Source organism: Astatotilapia calliptera, chromosome 5 (assembly GCF_900246225.1).
Source record: "Astatotilapia calliptera chromosome 5, fAstCal1.2, whole genome shotgun sequence".
Taxonomy (NCBI): domain Eukaryota; kingdom Metazoa; phylum Chordata; class Actinopteri; order Cichliformes; family Cichlidae; genus Astatotilapia; species Astatotilapia calliptera.
In genome coordinates this window covers 8,122,507-8,140,109 of record NC_039306.1, presented here as the reverse complement: position 1 = coordinate 8,140,109, position 17,603 = coordinate 8,122,507, and the positions used below count along the sequence as shown (strand labels likewise).

General features: G+C 36.1%; 1 protein-coding gene across 1 annotated transcript; it reads left to right on the top strand.

Annotated features, from left to right (window-relative positions):
- The first annotated feature begins 580 nt into the window (after window positions 1–580).
- Window positions 581–16,769, top strand: LOC113021644 (immunoglobulin-like and fibronectin type III domain-containing protein 1). Its single transcript, XM_026166346.1, has 24 exons — window positions 581–700; window positions 3,341–3,427; window positions 6,014–6,136; window positions 6,228–6,367; window positions 7,408–7,507; window positions 7,616–7,642; window positions 7,931–7,976; window positions 8,051–8,246; window positions 8,521–8,634; window positions 8,759–8,921; window positions 9,026–9,298; window positions 9,494–9,871; window positions 10,345–10,469; window positions 10,623–10,764; window positions 11,068–11,361; window positions 12,170–12,469; window positions 12,855–13,031; window positions 13,156–13,284; window positions 13,421–13,729; window positions 14,365–14,450; window positions 14,556–14,748; window positions 15,382–15,678; window positions 16,275–16,601; window positions 16,718–16,769. The coding sequence occupies exons 2-24, from the start codon at window positions 3,391–3,393 to the stop codon at window positions 16,720–16,722; spliced, it is 3,981 nt and encodes a 1,326-aa protein (XP_026022131.1). The 5' UTR covers window positions 581–700; window positions 3,341–3,390; the 3' UTR covers window positions 16,723–16,769.
- The last annotated feature ends 834 nt before the right edge of the window (window positions 16,770–17,603 follow it).

Genomic DNA, 17,603 nt, shown 5'->3' with positions numbered 1-17,603 from the left:
GTGTGACCTCCCAAATACCAAAGGCATGCTGTGAGAATTTCTGCTGATACATTTAGCGGTCTATTGGAACAGTCAATCTGTTCATTTCAATTAGAGATTATTTTACCAAATAAAATGTCTCATGTTAATGTTTATTGACCAATAAAGTCCATAGTACAGTGATCATATGACTATAGACCTCGTGAAGCTGCCAGTCAAAACCTTTAAGTTAGATAGTTTGCCTATAAAATGAAATTATAGGCATTATAAGTCTGAACCTCGAACCATGGAGTATGGTAATAACCATTCCTAATGTAATTGTAATTAATGAGAATATGCTGGAATCCATCTTAGTTTTATTTGAATCTGGTGCAATTTAAATCTTCATATTAATATACAGTGCTGATGGGATTTTTATGTTCTCAACAGTAATGTTTGAAAAGTGTTGACTCAGAATCTCCAATGCCAGATTGAATGAACAGTCATAATGTATTTCCAGTGACAACTGCAAAGTGATCGCTTTCATAGAGATGCGTAAGATGAGCCTCGAGCCTTTACCAGCGTTGTAATATGGATTTTTACCAACTATCCATGTAAGGGTTTCTATGTGCTCCAAACGTTTATCACCGAACAAAAAGGAGTGTCCCCTTTGAAATATTGGGTAGTGAGAAGAGCACAAGTTAAAGGCGGATAACTGATCAGAGACGACAAAAAACAAAAAGTGAGTACAACTTATGTTATTAGAAAAAATGTGTGTTAGTAATTTTAATGAGTGTCCCAAAAGAACTGCTAAACTAATATTTTAAACATGAGGTTTGACTGAAATTCTTATGCAGTGCTTTTGACAACCAAGCAAATTCGGCAAGACTTTTAGTACTATTTTATAACAATGGCACACCAAAAAGGTATTATTTGATAAGACCTATATTAGGACTGAAAGTGCAGTCTAGTTCTAGTAAATGAGTATCCTGTAAATTTACACCTATAATAATTTCCCAAACATAATTTAATAAAGAAAATCATCAAGACATTTTCAGTTGCTATAGAAGTCAAATAATACTGAAAACAGAAAAACAGAAGACAAAGATCCTGGAGATTTTATGACTTGGTTGTATATTACCAAAATTGCTATATCAAAGTGATATCTTTCTGCAATGTTATCTTCTTGTGTGGTAGTACAACCTTTAATGCAATACAGTCAAAAAATCAATTTCTACAACAATTCTATGAAAAGGAGAAACATTAATTGACCTTTTGAGATCAGTCCAAACATTTAAGATCTCAACAATGAATGACATTTAACTGTGTGACTTTCCCATTTGGCTTCCCATGACTTACAAAAGACTGAACCTATAAACTAGGTCTGAACTACAGACACTGTGACACATCAAAGCTTAAGCTTTTTTTCTGGGTTGTAGATGAAGGTCAGATATGCTTTTTTTTTCTCACATTTTCAGTGTCTCTTTTATGGTCCTAAAAATAAAACACTGCATAAAAAAGCCTTATGGCCATAATCTTGATATAAGGTCCATTTTGTTCTAATTAAAAGCCTCTCAGCTCTATAGCCATTAAAATAATTACTTAACTAACTTAAAGATTAAAAATAACCTATACGAAACATATCTTTGGTTTACTATCCACTGTTATTTAAGGTTCCACTTTTCACTTAAGAAAAGTTCAGTGTACTGAACCTGAAGTTTATTTTTAAATTAGACTTAAAGAAGTGCAGTCATCTTCTTTTGATGCTATTATGACCTGGATGACTAAGAGCCTACATAGAGATATCCCTAAGGAGTATTATAAAGCTAAAGAGCAGTTTTAAGCATTGATGGCATAAAAAAAAGATATACAGGTTACTTCATCGCCTTATCACTTTGATATAAACACACTGAGCTCTCTTCTATGTTTGGATCCTGAGCAGTTAAATTGTTGGCACAGCCACCTGACTCCACGGGCAGTTGGGTGGAGTGAGTCACTAGGTGGGATTTCACATTCCCCATTTACAGTGTCCCAGCATGTCTCCAACTGTCTGCACAAGTCACGCGTCAAGGAAGTCAAGGAATTCCCAGTTTAATGATACATGAGAAGATGCTTGAAGGCAGGATTTCTCAAACTCTAGTTGCCCATGGCTCTGTTTCTAGGTGCCCTTGATTCTTGCAACACTAGCAGCTACTAGAAAAGAATGGTTAAGTGAGACTCACTATAACTGACTGCAAAAGAAAAAAAAATATTAAGACTTCTCATAATTTTTGCTGCAGTAAAGAAATACTATATTTTTTTCTAGATGTTTCCTTTATGAAATGTATTTAATAATCTCAGCAAAAGAAACTACTTACCTGCAAAAAATAAATAGATAAACAAATAACTGATAAAAAAAAACTTTGTTCAAGTTTCCTGCAAACTGCTGATTATGTAGATATAAGGGAAACATAATAAAATACATAAAGGATGAATTTGGTCATATATGGACAATATGAAGTATGAGTACTGAAAACTGGACCTTTTTTATCATGTCAACATGCAGCAATTTTCTTTCATTATTATTCAAGGCTAAATTTGTATAAAATGCATAAAACATAACATCCACTCACCCATTACATCATTAGTTACATCTTGCTAGAACTGAGTTTGGCTCATGTTGACACGATAGCATCACAGAGTTGGTGCAAATCCATGCAAATCTCCTATTCCAGCACATCCTAAACCTGCTCTGCTGGATTGAGATATGGTGACTGTGGAAGCTATTTAAGTACAGTGAACTCATTGTCATGTTTAAGAAACCAGTTTGAAATAATTTAAGCTTTGTGACACGACACCTGGCTAGAAGTAGCTTCCAAAAGATGTGTACACAGTGGCCATAAATGGCTGGATTTGCTCAGTGACAATACTCAGCAAGGATGGGGTGTTTTTATACAATGTTCAATTGTTTGAAACACTCTGGCCATTCTCCTCTGACCTCTAGCATCAAAAGGCATTTTCACCTAGAAAACCGAAGGTCACTTTTCTCTTTTTTGAACCATTCTCTGTAAATAATTTCTGAAACACTCAGACCAGCGTGTCTGGTACCAACAATCGTGCCATATTCAAAGTCACTTCAGTCACCCTTTTTCCCCCCATTCTGATGCTTAGTTTGAACTTCACTTGGTTGTCTTGACCATTTCAACATACCTAAATGCACTGGCTTCCTGCTATGTGATTGGCTGATTAGATATTTCCATTAACAAGCAGTTGAACAGGTGTAACGAATGAAGTGTAATGAAGTGGCTGGTGAGTAGATGTAAGGCTTTTTAATACTAATAAAATCAGCTTTGATTATAATGACAGCATTAGTTAACAGTGACAGTCTTTCTTTGTACTTTAGCCACACAAGGATCGCACCTCTGATCTGATAATCAACAATCAAACATCGCCATGAGTTCAAAAACAAACCAGGACCCAAAAGCCTTCGGTAAGTATGAAAAATGTGATATTATATATTATATTATATATTTCTAGCTTCTATAAAAACAGCGACAGCTGCTGAGTCTAGCAAGTCTACCATGGGAAATAAAGGGATGGAGGTTTAGGTTCCTTTATTTGTACCCATAAGTAGGATTAACTATCATTCAGGATCAGACTTCTTAACTCTCATTGACTTGCTAATGTGAAACATCAAATACAAACTATGAACAGCTATTCCCTAATAAAACAGAGCCAGATGAGACTGAAATCATTAATGGGCCAGCTTTGTAGTATACCAGTGTTTCACAGTTGACAAGCTCACTGTTCTTACAACATTTTGTCGGCTGCACATCCATCTGACCTACATCACACCTTGGGTGATCAGCTAATTCAGTTTAGATCATTCATCAAGCCTGGAGATAATAAAACCCCAGCTGGATTACTCAAGATAATTCTAAACTACAGACTGCAATAAATGTTTTCAAATATTACTGTTGTGCTGCAGACGTTGCTGATTCTGCCTGTGGGTAGCTATAACAGAGAGCAGGCATTTCTGCTTCTATCCAGGATAAAAATGAACTGAGAAAACAAATGTTGCAAAAAAGGACTCGGAGCACACTTTCTCTCATGGCAACTGCAGGCAAATCTACTAAAAAACTGGAGAATCGTGTAAATGATGTCTATCGTTATTTTATGCATATATTTATCTCTTTTGATGTTTAACATGGTGTCATTCTTCATTGTCACCTGTATCTGAACTGAACTGACCATTTTTGTGTTCACTCCAATGCTATGCATTTACTGTTTAATGAAGAATTCCCTATGGTTATGACACATATTTAATTTTGGAAAAATTATATGAATAACAATTAGGATTAATAATTCTTTCTGCACTGCCGTACAGTCTGCTATTCTCACACTGAATAATTTGTGTGTGTGTGTGTGTGTGTGTGGGGGGGGGGGGGGGGGGGGTCCACTGCCCAGGGCCTATGGCTCTATAATAACCCGTTTACATCACAGCTGGACTCCTATCTAGCTCTAAAGACATTTTAGGGATTATTAAATCAAAAAGGATGCCTCATAAATGAGATATTTTAGTTTTCTTCTTCACAAGGAGGATAATCTGCAGAGTCTACAGTATTGAAACAAACTGACATACACGTTCACTGTGATTTTACTTGTAAAGATGAAAATAAAAAAAATAAATGAATGGACATTATAAAAAGTAAGCATATGGTTTAGCTGGGTTTACAGCAGGAATATCTACTTTATACAGTCAACAAATTCTTACCGAATGTGTTCCTGCCAAGGTTCCTGCTGCCAAAAATCCAAAAAATTCTTCATGTAGTAATTGCTATGCAGAAAAAAAGCAAAAATGCTCTCCTGCTAGATTATGTCTAAATCGATGCTTCAGTAACAAGGTCATAAGAATCGTGCTTGTGTCCAGATGATATAAGCATGTGCATCAACCCATTGACAGATTACACATACAGTTTGATGAATATTAAATAAATGCCCTCAAACTATGTTAAGGCCACAGAAAAAAAATAAGCAGAGTAGACAATCTCAAAGTGACTCACAGAAGGCATGACCAAAGAAGTTATCCCTGGATACTCCATGTCTGATCAGATTTGTTTTGGGTTTTTTTGTTTTGTTTTGTTTATTTCCTCCTCACTGAATAAATCTGAATATGATTGGTATCTCCATATTTAACTCTGGCATAGTTTGGTAACAAAAGTATGGTTTAATATGATATATTTAAAAAATATATTACAATGACGCTCAGACAGATTGGATTATATATGCTGAATTATGTTAATATAAATGTAGTAGTAAACACGTACTAAATGTACAAGCCCCAGAGTACTTAATGCAGCTGAGCTGAACACCATGCATTTATCTAAAACCAGCAATAAGTTAAATAAACTTAGTGCTCTATAACATGTCTATATGATTGGAATTTTGGATAAGAGCAAAAAAACAAACAGAAAACCCTGAAAAATATGCTATGTGTCTTTTTTGTTCTCACAAAGAACACAGTTAGTGTTTAATACAGTAACAGGTCCTAAAACTTAGTTTTGATCTACTGACTTTACAACTCTATAATGACTTCTTAAATAGACACACTTACAACTTGTCCAAGTCACTTTTTTGGTTAAAATAAAAAGAAATAAAAATAAATGAAAAAGTATCATGCTGACAGGTTAAAACCATCTAATTTTAAAATCAAAGTCCTCCAAAAATCTATACATAAATTAAGCATTTAACCAAAAAATTACATTAAATTAATACATTAAATTAATTAAACAACAAAAAATGTGTAGAATTTAATCCAAACTTCAGCTTAGTCAATAGAATTTAACATATTTCAAGATCTTGCCATGACCTAGCTGTAATGTTAAGAAAAGTAAGGAAATGGTGACCTCTTGTGAAATTCCAGTGTGAAACTGCAACTGTTCTAAATAATATATACTCTGCAGACACATGCATTTGTAACATCTATGTTTTTCTGTTGGTAGCGGGCTTCCTGTTCATGTTTACATTCATAGCATCAACCAGCTATGCTGTTAAACACTAAACCTTCCCTTGACAGTGGCTATCAAGAAAAGGTCCAGGGTTCCTGGGGTTATGATCACTCAGACTGTGGAGCAACTGCCACCAGGGAAATCGACCCCCGACTTTACCCGCAAACCAATTGCTGTGACTGTCCAAGAAGGTAGAAAAACAACCATAGCCAGTGAAACTGACAATAACCATAGAGCATAATTATTAACACCTGCATCACTGTCATGATTTGATTATTTCAGGTAAAAAAACCTTTTTCAAAGCTATGGTTAGTGGAGAGCCAGCACCAACTGTGACATGGGGGCGTAATAAAGGTGAAATAGATGACCCAGAAAAGTACAAGACTAGATATGATGAAAGAGCTCGAGAACACATTCTTGAGGTAAGAACAAAATAAAAGGATTGGGCTAATGATAATTTCCCAACTTTAATTTTTCAAGCTAAACATTTTTGAAGTCATGAAATTCTTTTTTGAATATTCATTAACAATTAAAACAACAGTTGTAACTAAGTGTACAATATGCATTTACTTTTAGATTGAGGTAAGCTTGTAGTAATTGTAGGTGTCACGGGCCTGCAGCTGCAGACTGTGTGGCGAGAGGATAAGGACCCAAACGTGGACACTTGAAAATATGAGTGGGTTTAAACAAAAGGGGAGCCTTTTATTTAGGCTGAATGAAAATACAAATAGAAGTCAAACGAAAACTTAACCAAGACTTAACTAATAAACTAAACTGAGCGAACTAAAGCTAAACACTAAACACAGGGATTACGGAAAATGAGACCTGGACATGGAAACCTGGAACATGGAGCATGAAATGCAGGCAACCTGACAGGGTACAAAGAAAAAACAGAGGGTGATTAAGGAGAGTGGAAACAGAAACATGGCTGGGAAAAATAGACATAACCACACAGGGGAAGCAACACTAAACACACTGAACACGGGACGAGAGACTGTCAAAATAAAATAGGAAACACACTAGGATGCAGACTGAGACACGCACTTGACACAGGAGGAAAGAACGCACATAGGAACAAGACGGACTGGGAAGATGAAGGGAGGAGACAACAAGAGGGAAACATGGAAGCGAGGAAGAGAGGGAGCGAGACCAAACACAGACACGACTGGAGAAACATACACAGAAGACATGACAGACTGATAATAAACTCGAACTTAAAACATCTTCATAATGCAATGGAAGAAATAAACGAGAGATAACCTCAAGCCTAAAATATCCTAATAAAGCAAAGGGTCATGAACCAAAAGGAAAACCCAAAAAGCTTGGTCATAGACCCCAAACCATGACATATGGTGTTAAAGCTCCATAACCAAGTTTAACTTTTTTTGGGAGATAGACTCAGATATTGATTCCACTGTTGTCAAATATTTACATATTTCACGTGAGAATCATTTTTTGTCAGATAATCAACATCAATCCAGACCAAGCAGACACTTACAAGTGCTTTGCCACCAATGAATACGGAAAAGCTGTCTGCACCACCACTCTCAATGTCATTGCAGGTGAGCTTTATAGTTAACAATAAAAACTGAGTTAAACAACTTTACAATATACCATGTCTGGTAATTAATGACTTCTTGTTCTATTGTGGTTTTCATGCATGTATGAAGCCGGCTTCAGGAAGAAGAGCCAGGGAGGTAAGAAAGCATACTTTAACATGAAGTGGTTTACTCTTTCTAATAGCGTCCAATCCACAAGTTTCTTTTTAGAATTACAGACTTTTAGCATATTTATTCTTTGCAAAATTTTACTTCTATAGCAAAGATTTGTTTCTTTTTTATTGCAAAATAGTAAAATTTAAACAAAAACTTGACAGAGCCTTATAAGAATCCTTCACAATTAGATTTGGAAAAAAATACCACAAAGTGAAAAAAGTGTCCAGATGGCAGAATTTTATTTTAAATTTAAGTCAAAATGTCTTTCAGGAAGTCAGCAGGAACCACAGGATTTTAGATCAATGCTCAAGAAAACGTAAGTTCACATCAAAGTCAAATTATTCAAAATGTGTTCTGCGTGTTGTAATGGCCTCCAATGCCCTTTTTTAGTGTTGTTGTCACTAGGAAAAAGCAACTCCCACCACAGAAAGAGGGAGAAATTGATCCTAAACTCTGGGAACTGCTTATAAGTGCACCAAAGAAAGATTATGAAAAAATCTGCTTGGAATTTGGGGTTACTGACTTTCGGTGGATGTTGAAGAGATTGAACCAGATGAAGAAGGAAAGGGCAGACGAACAGGCAAAGGTACTGTATAAATTAACAGTTACACATGAATTCTGGATTTTGTATCCTGAACCAACGTTACTGAGTTTAACCAAGGAAGAAGGTTGACTTGCATCTTGAGCTTTACTTTAAACCCTGGTAGTTCATCCTGCTAAAGTCTGCTTGGTTATTTTAAATGTTTCTGATTTAATTCCTTCCTTCCATTTTTTCAAAACGTGATTATTTAAGCAGTAAAGTTTAAAACAACACTTGCAGACACATACATTAGATAAAACTTGTTATCTTTCCTTTATAGGTTGTAGAGCAGCTGGAAAATGTGAAACAAATTGAAGTGAAACCAAACGGAAAAGCTGAATTTGGATTTGACATGCAGCTATGGGATCCCAATAGTGCAGTTAACTTATACAAGGTGAATTTAAAAGCATTCTAAAACAGCAAAAAATAATAATAATTTTTAATTAAACTTGCTAAATAATAATTTAATAATGAAAATAAATACATAAATAATAATGTTACTACTTCTGTCTCAAAAGGATGGCGTAATGGTTCCTTATGCAGATGATGAAAATTCAAAACATAGCCTTAGGAAAAAAGGAACAAATTATATATTTAGCATTAAAGACCCTCAGCCAGAAGATGCTGGATTTTACCAGGTTGATGTCGAAGAGGCAAATGTTCTTACAACTGACTTCAGAGGCAAGTAAAACTACTCTTAAAGTTTATAAAACAAATCAAGTACATTTATATTTTGGAAATGAGATCATCTTGGGTTTCAAAATCTACCTTTTTTCCTCTCTTAGTGCCTGCAGTGGAGTTTGTAGACAAGATTAAGGATGCTAAGGCTGTTGAAAGTGAGGACGCTGTATTTCAGTGCGTCTTGTCAACACCACTCAACAGAATTACTTGGTCAAGAGAAGACTCCTCACTTGAACATGGGGACAAATATGAGATCACTGTCTCAGAGGACAAACTAACTCACACATTAAGAGTAAAAGATTGTGAAATTGCAGATAAGGGAGCATATTATGCCATTGCTGGTATTGCTTCCAGCAGGGCCTCTCTCATGGTGGAAGGTGGGACATTTTTCTTTTTTGTACTCACAAAGTACAATAATAAATAAAAATGCAAATGGTGTAATACAAAGAAAAATAGTCTTGACTGTTTGATAGTCATGATATTATTGAACCTGTTTTGCTCATCATTTATATTTTAGTCAAACCTTTTGACTGAAATAACTGTTCTCTCTATGTGTGTCAACTATAACTCAGAGGATCCACATGGTCGGAAAGGTCGCAAGGGAACCAAAACCATTGGACATGATAACCTGTCTAACCAAGGCTTGGACAAGGCAAAGATTTCAAAAGAGAAAGATGACTTGGAGGCAGTCAATCGAGCACTTGCTGAAAAGAAAGCTGCAAACACACTCGGAGATGCGAAAGATGGGGGTGATGGAAGAGATGGTTTAGGGGCTGGGGATGGTTCCAGTGGTAAAATTGGCGATGGTTCTAGTGACAGGGATGGTGATGGAACTGATGGAGATGATAAGAACCACTTAAGAAGCGAAGAAGATGATAAAGATACAAAAGATGATGCGAGTAAGAAGAAGCAATCACGAACTGGGCCTTTGGTTCCTGACACTGCCTTAGGTAAAACTCCATACAACATGGTTTAAAGACTGAATAATGTATGCTCAGATTACAGATTATTATAATGTCAAAGATTTAGCTCAGCTATTCTCAAGGGTTAGTATCTGCAAATACTTGTAACTTGGCAATATCAGCCCATTTTCAATCAGTGTTTCAGGATGACTCCACTAAAGGTTTGATCAGATATAATGTTTGAGGCTTAAGTATCATTTCTATTCCAGAGGGAGAAAATGGACAAAAGTGAATGTGGTTCAATTTTTAGTGAAAGATAATCATCATACATATTTCCCAATCCCATCTGCTGTCCACAAGAAAGTGCATACTGTAATGATAAGGATTTTTAAATTAAATTGTGCGCTTATGTGCTTTCAGTTTTATCTCTATTGTAATTTGCTACTGATGTGTCATTTTAAAAATAATCAAATCAATAATTTGTTATATAACGTGATTATTTTTTACATTTTCACATGTAGATCGAGGTGTTCAATTTGTCAGTGGGCTATCAGATACGAATGCCAATATTGGAGAACGGGTGGAGATGTCTTGCAAACTAAGCAGTGAGACGTCAGAGGGGCACTGGTACAAAAATGGGAAACTGGTAAGTCAAAGGAGTAAAACAGGAGTGTAACAAATTGCCACAATTCACTGTATATGGAAATTACTATAACTACGACTTTGTTGTTTTTCTACAAATAACTAACATTTTATATAGTTAATCACTTTTTTACTGTTTATTTACTTATTTGTCTAGCTAACAAATGAAGATGGGGTAACAATTATCAAAGATGGAGCCTTTCACAGGCTGATAGTTGATTGCTGTAAAAAAGATGATGCAGCTGTGTACCGCTTTGAAGCTGAAGGACGTAAATCAGAAGCAACACTTAGTATTCAAGGTCAGAATAAAATGAGTAACATGGCTGTAGCACGGCAAAACATATCAAATAATTAGTGCTGTCAGTGTCAATCTCGTTAAAATGACGTTAACACCATAACCACATTAACACGGAAAATCTCTGTTAGTGAGTTACCGCGGATCGCCCCGTGTGTGGGGCTGCACAGTGTCAACGCGGTTATGGCGTTGACGACATTTTAACAAGATTAACACTGACAGCACTACAAATAATATAATAACACTTTTAAAAAAAAGTTCTCAATGTTTAAATAAAACACTTTTTCCCGTCTCTCCTATACTAAAGATCCACCAAAAATGGACCCTGATGCACTAGGAAATTTCACAAAGCCAGTCATTATAAAGGCAGGCGAAAATGCTGAATGGAAGCTGCCATTCTCAGGCCAAGCACCAATGACTATACAGTGGTACAAGAATGACGATGAGCTGCTGCCAGCCCTCAATGTGAAGATTGAAACGTCTGATTCTGAGAGTCAACTACGCCTTATTAAGTGTCAAAGAAAAGACAGTGGAGAGGTGAAAATCAAAATAAAAAATGAATTCGGTACAACAGAGGCAATATCCAAACTTATTGTACTGGGTGAGTTTTCCTCAGATATAATTTGGCAGTTTCTGTGATAACAGCCGAGGACATGTTAGACATAAACAGGCTGTGGAAAAATAACATTTTCTACTTGAGCGTGCAAGTGGTATACTGGCAAATGTTTCACAAAAAAAGCCCTATGAATAAATAAACAAAGGCTTTTATCGCCACTGAAATGATAATGCTTTTAATTTTCCGGAGATGAATACAGCAATTAGAGGAGTATGTTTAGGAAATTATGACTTTGTAATAGCAAAAATTACAGACATTAGCTTAATTGTTACATATTATCTGGCATAATGACCTGTTCTAAGTTGGTTCTCTATTATATTTACAGTTTGTTTGCTTATGTTGTGCTTTATTTACTTTATAAATTAAGTAAATAAAGCACAAATTATATTGTTCGTAGTGGTGTGAATAGTGAATAATTTAGTTGGTAGCTGGTTTGAGGCCCATCCCCATGCAAGAATGGAGATATTGCTTTAAGAGCAGAGCCTGTCTACAGAGAAACCTGTGCAATTATTCACTACAGTCTAATTACCATAATGCATGAATTCCAGCATGGCCAACAGAAGTGTACTGGATTGAGGCTTTCAACATGAAAATATCCATTTATTACCTTAAAAGACAGTCATAGAAATAAATCCCTGCTTGTAAAATGACCGTGCGTCAAATAAAGGCCTTAAGCAACTTAAGTACATTTTAAAAAATGCCCTGGTTGCTAGTTGAACAAAAACGGTATGGCAAAATGTAGAATGTGCAAAGATAAATGCCTCTGACGCATTTCTTGTCATGTTGTCAACAGACAAACCAACCCCTCCACAAGGGCCTGTGGACATTATGGAAAGTGCTGTGACATCTGTTGAATTCAAATGGAAACCACCAAAAGACAATGGCGGATGTCCGATCGCAAACTACATCATAGAGCGACAACAAGTAGGCCGAAATAAATGGACAAGTCTTGGTGAGATACCCGGCAACAGCCCAAGTTTCAAAGATTCAGATGTGGACCCTGGAAGGAGATACTGCTACCGGATTAGAGCAAAGACTGCAGAAGGTATCAGTGACTACCTGCAGACAGAGGACATACCAGCTGGTGTATTACGTAAGTTTTCAGTTAATGCCTTCTTCTTCATTACTTTTTCTTTGTTCAGTTTAGAAGGAAGTATTACAAGGCATGTCTTTTTAGTATCCAGGTGGAAACACTTTGTTTATTGCAGTAAAACCCTGACTAGCCGCTAATAAAATGTTTTGGGAGAAGTTAAAAGAAATCCATAAAGAATATATACAAAGCTATGTTAAATATATTAAAAACACTGTCTCTGAATTTATGTGTCTAATAAATACCCTTCCATTTACACATTCTTTAGTTTTCAGCCACCTGCTAATTATGGATGACGGAAATAATAAAAGTAATGTTGAGAAACATGGCATGGCAACATTGATTAATTAACTCACTTTCACTTTTCTGTGTCATATATCCCCCGCAGGTTATCCTGGACCACCAGCTGTACCCAAAGTGGTCAGTGCCTTTAAAGACTGCATTAATCTGGCATGGAGTCCTCCATGTGACACTGGAGGAACCAAAATAGTGGGATACAATTTGGAAAAGAACAAGAAAGGCACCAATTACTGGAGCCTTGTAAATCAAAAGGGGCCAATTACAGGTATACAACTTAAATGCTGAGGTGCAGGACATTTAGCTCAAGAGTAAAAATAAATGCTTGTGATGTACCTGTACACATCAGTGCAGATTTGTATTGATATAATTGCTCCTTCTGTTGTCTATAGATACAAAGTATGCAGTTAAAGACGTATTTGAAGGAGCAGCATATGAATTTCGAGTGTCAGCTGTCAACCTGTCTGGTGCTGGAGATCCCAGCATTCCATGTGACACAGTTATTGCAAGAGATCCAATGAGTAAGTTAATCACACAGACTTATGTTTTACTGTATTTGGGGGGATTTTTCAGTCATGAAAGTCATTCTTTAAAGTAAATATAATTCTCTCTGTCGTGTAATATAAAAGCTTCATTCTCACCTTACTGTTATTGCAGAACCCCCAGGCAAAGTCACAGACCTTAAATTAACATCTTCCAATTACATGACATTTTCGCTGGCTTGGACTAAACCTAAGGAAGTGCAAGGGGTAGAAGATGAAGCCCAAGGGTATTATGTGGAGATCAGACCAATAGAGAGCCTTGAATGGACCCGCTGTAATACCACCCCAATTACTCTAACATCCTACACTGTGCTTGGCCTTAAGGCAATGGCCACATACTGGGTGAGAGTAATTGCCACCAATTATGGAGGTGATGGAGAACCTCAGAGCTTTGATAATTATATCATTGCTATGCCTCCTCCTGGTAAGAAATGCAGTTTTTATAGTTTGGTTATTGGTTATTTCTAAAATGAGATATATTTATATTTATTTTTCACAAAATGCCAAAGAAAATATGCAGTTTTTCTTCTAATACAACACACCTACAGAGAGGAACAATTGTCTCGAAAAAGCTTACAGCTGTCAAAAAATAATGTTTGTGTGCTATACACCCATTTAATATCTGTAGATATACAAGACGGCGGGTGAGAATTGTTGTGACAAGACAGGTTATGACTGAAAACACATCTGATAGGATTATAAAGCCCAGCATGGACAAAAAAACTGCACTTCAAATGCATCATATCACCAAGCATAGCAATTTAAATCTGTAGTTCAAACTCAAAGAAGAATTGTAAAAGAAAAACTAATGAGTGCATTTAACATCTTATTAATTGTTAGTTTTATTCTCACTACTAGTACAGGTTTTCTGTGTAGCTGAATTATGACTAAAAAAAGGGAGGTCTAACAATGGAATTAAGGTTAATTATACCCTTTTTGTCAACTATACACAGAGCACGTCCTCATAATACAGTAGAGAGATTCAAAATATAGAACTCCCTCAGCAGCTTTATGAATTACAAATTTAATTGTATTGTATTCTAAATCTATCCCTCACAGTCAAACCAAGGTTTAAAGACCGCAACATGAAGACCTTTGTGGTGGTGAAATCTGGAAACACTGTTCGCCTCAACATCAACTTTGAGGTATTATTCCACAGGCTTTTACTCTGTTCACTGTGTGAGAATCTAATCAATGCTGTTAGTTAATATAGCAATATATTAATTTGACTCCTATGCTGTCATCTACAGGCGTCTCCCATGCCTGAAATATTTTGGTTAAAAGATGGTATTCCAGTACCAAAGCATGTAACCATTACCAACTCTGATAAAGGATCTCAACTCTTAATTCCTACATCTGAGAGGACGGACACTGGCATTTATACCATTACTGTCAAGAACATGGTTGGCCAGGAAAGCTTCAATGTTGAAATCAGAGTTACAGGTAACTGTCCAAGAGCCATAGCAATGGTTTGTCATTGTTAGGCTAAATAAGACCATATATTGTAGCCAAATTAGAGTAAAACTATGAAATCTACTTATCCTGTAAGTTGGCTGGATACAGTTGCATGGTAATTGCGGTACAGAATAATAACTTAATTTGGTGACTTGGATTCTATTTGTATTCATACTACCACGGAAACATATGTTTTAGCAAATACAATGTGATTAAAGTAGGAACAGAATACATGTATTTATAACTTAATGTACCACATAGGTTGTACTACTTTAAGATCACATTAAAGGTATGCAACACTGTAGATAAGGGAATGCTTAAAGCCATAATCCTGTGACTGTAACAAAATACTCCAGTCCAATTTTCTCTCTGCCTTTTACTTTGCCTATTTCAAGAAATCCCTTTTTCCCCCAAGCTACGCTTATTGCTGCAGCTAGCTGTACCTGTGTTAGGAGTTTTACTTGAATGAAAATCTTTCTAATTCAAAGCGTATCCGGCAGAAGCTGTACAAAAATCTATTTCCTGTCCAAACCATCAAGGGTACAATTTAGACTGAAAATCAGTAACCTAGCCCTGCTATATCAGTAAACAGTATTTTAAAATCTCTAAATTTTTCTCCAGATGATCCTAAACCTCCAGGTCCAGTGGAGCTGGAACAGAATATCCCAGGAACAGTGACACTGTCCTGGACTCCCTCTCCAGATGAAAAAAGGGATGACAGGCTGCACTACATGGTATCAAAGAGGGACTCCTTCAAACGGACTTGGAGAACAGTGGCAGACAACCTCTTTAACAACAAATTCACAGTTGTCAACATTTTACCTGGACGGCAGTATCACTTCAGGGTGTTTGCTAAAAATGACATGGGCCTTTCTCCACATTCCGAGTCCCCTGCATTTGAAACCAAAAAGGAAAAAGGTGTTTCAAGTTTTATCATGAAAACAATACAAAACTTGCAATCATTTTGCAAACTGTCAAACTAAATCACTGTTCCTAAGCTAAGCTAGGTTCTCAAGAAAGTGATGATTTCTTTAAACAGTAAACTATTAGATTTCCCTGACGTTCATTCATTGTTAGACTGGGGTTTGAGCCACAAATGTATAAAAATATTAATCAGATTGTCAATTAAGAAACTAAATAAGCCCTTTTCTGTATTCAATACAAAATAGCAAAGAAAGAAACAGGGGTCTCTGAGTGAGCGAGAATAAAATATGCACAGGCAGCCAATAACAGACGGCAAAACTGACAGTAAGAAAGTGCATGATAGCTATAAATATGGACTCATCTGTGAGCTTAAATGTGTCTGCTCATTACCCATGGTTATTAAAGATAAATGCATAACACACTTTTATCACAACCTTTACTTCAATCTAAGAAATCAGATTTGAAATCAACATAATGTTTAAATTTCACTAATTAATACTAACCATCCCTTATCATAAGTGTCCCAGTCTCCCCTACTTAATTATTATTTTTGTTAAAATATAATTACTTTTTGTAATTCTTTGTTTCAGAAAAGTTCCAAGTAAACAGGCCAGAGATAAAACACCGGATCTTCGATTCTCCTCCCTCATTTATTGTTCCCCTGAAGAGGCGTACAGCCCCACAAGGTTATGAATGCTACATGAGCTGTGCCATTAAGGGTGATCCAGCTCCACGTGTTACGTGGTACTGGAACAATATCAGCCTCAACACAAACACCAACTACCACATCACAAATGTATGTGGAGTCTGCTCCTTGCTTATATTGAGAGTGGGACCCAAAGACAACGGGGAATACAAAGTTGCCATACAGAACAAACTGGGCACTGCGGAGTCATCAATGATGCTGAATGTCAGAGGTATTCACAAGGTTTAACAATCATAAAGTTTTTACTAATTTGATTGTCTGTTGTAACATTTGAGTTTGCAGTATGTAGATTAAATAACCTTAGAGCAATATTGCTTTTTTTTGCAGAGTGAAGACAAGCCACAGCTCCTGGGAAGAAGCTGAACAAACACCTATGTGGAAATAATATAACCAATAAATAAAATGTAATGGAAAATGTGGTCATTTTTGTTTAAATGGTGGATGTTGCAAAAATAGTTTAAAAATTGCTCTTTTTTAAAATTCTGGAAAGGGATCCAAAGCATTTTGAAAGAAAGACAGTTTGAACATTTCAACACAAATGTGAAGTGCCATTGCTAGTATCTTAAGATTACATTTATTTATTTTCCACAAATCACAAAATATCCAGGTTAACTGTGTACTGCAACTAGTATGAATTATGATGAAACAGCTCTCTCTTGAGGTGAATGTGCAGTGTGACACCTGAATGCTACAATAACAGAGTTAAAGACAGTCACATCAGATGGCAGAGAGATGGAAAATTTCCAGGTACAGAAAACATAAAAGACTGCATTTCCATCTTACTTCATATGTTTAAAATTAAAAGGCTTTAGTATTAATATATTAGTGTTTGAACTGCAGCAAAATGTTACAAGTCAAGCTCTTTCCTCTTTTATTGACCATGTAATGTGTAGTTTCAAACATTCCTCAAAATCATATTTTGTAGTAATTTAGTGGTAATGAAGCCATTTAGGCTTATGATTTATCGGTAGATCTATGTTTAAAAATAGAAAAGATATCAGGGAAAACATATGTTGCTGTAGCTCAGGAGGTAGAGCAGGTCATCTACTAATTGGAAGGTTGGTGGCATGCCAGATATCCTTGAGCAAGATCCTAATTCCAAGTTGATCTCTGATGCATCCATTGGAGTATGAATGTGTGTGAAGGTTAGAAAGAAAGCACTCAAGTAGAAAAAGCATAGGAAAAAAGTGTCTGTGTGAATGAGGCAAGTTGT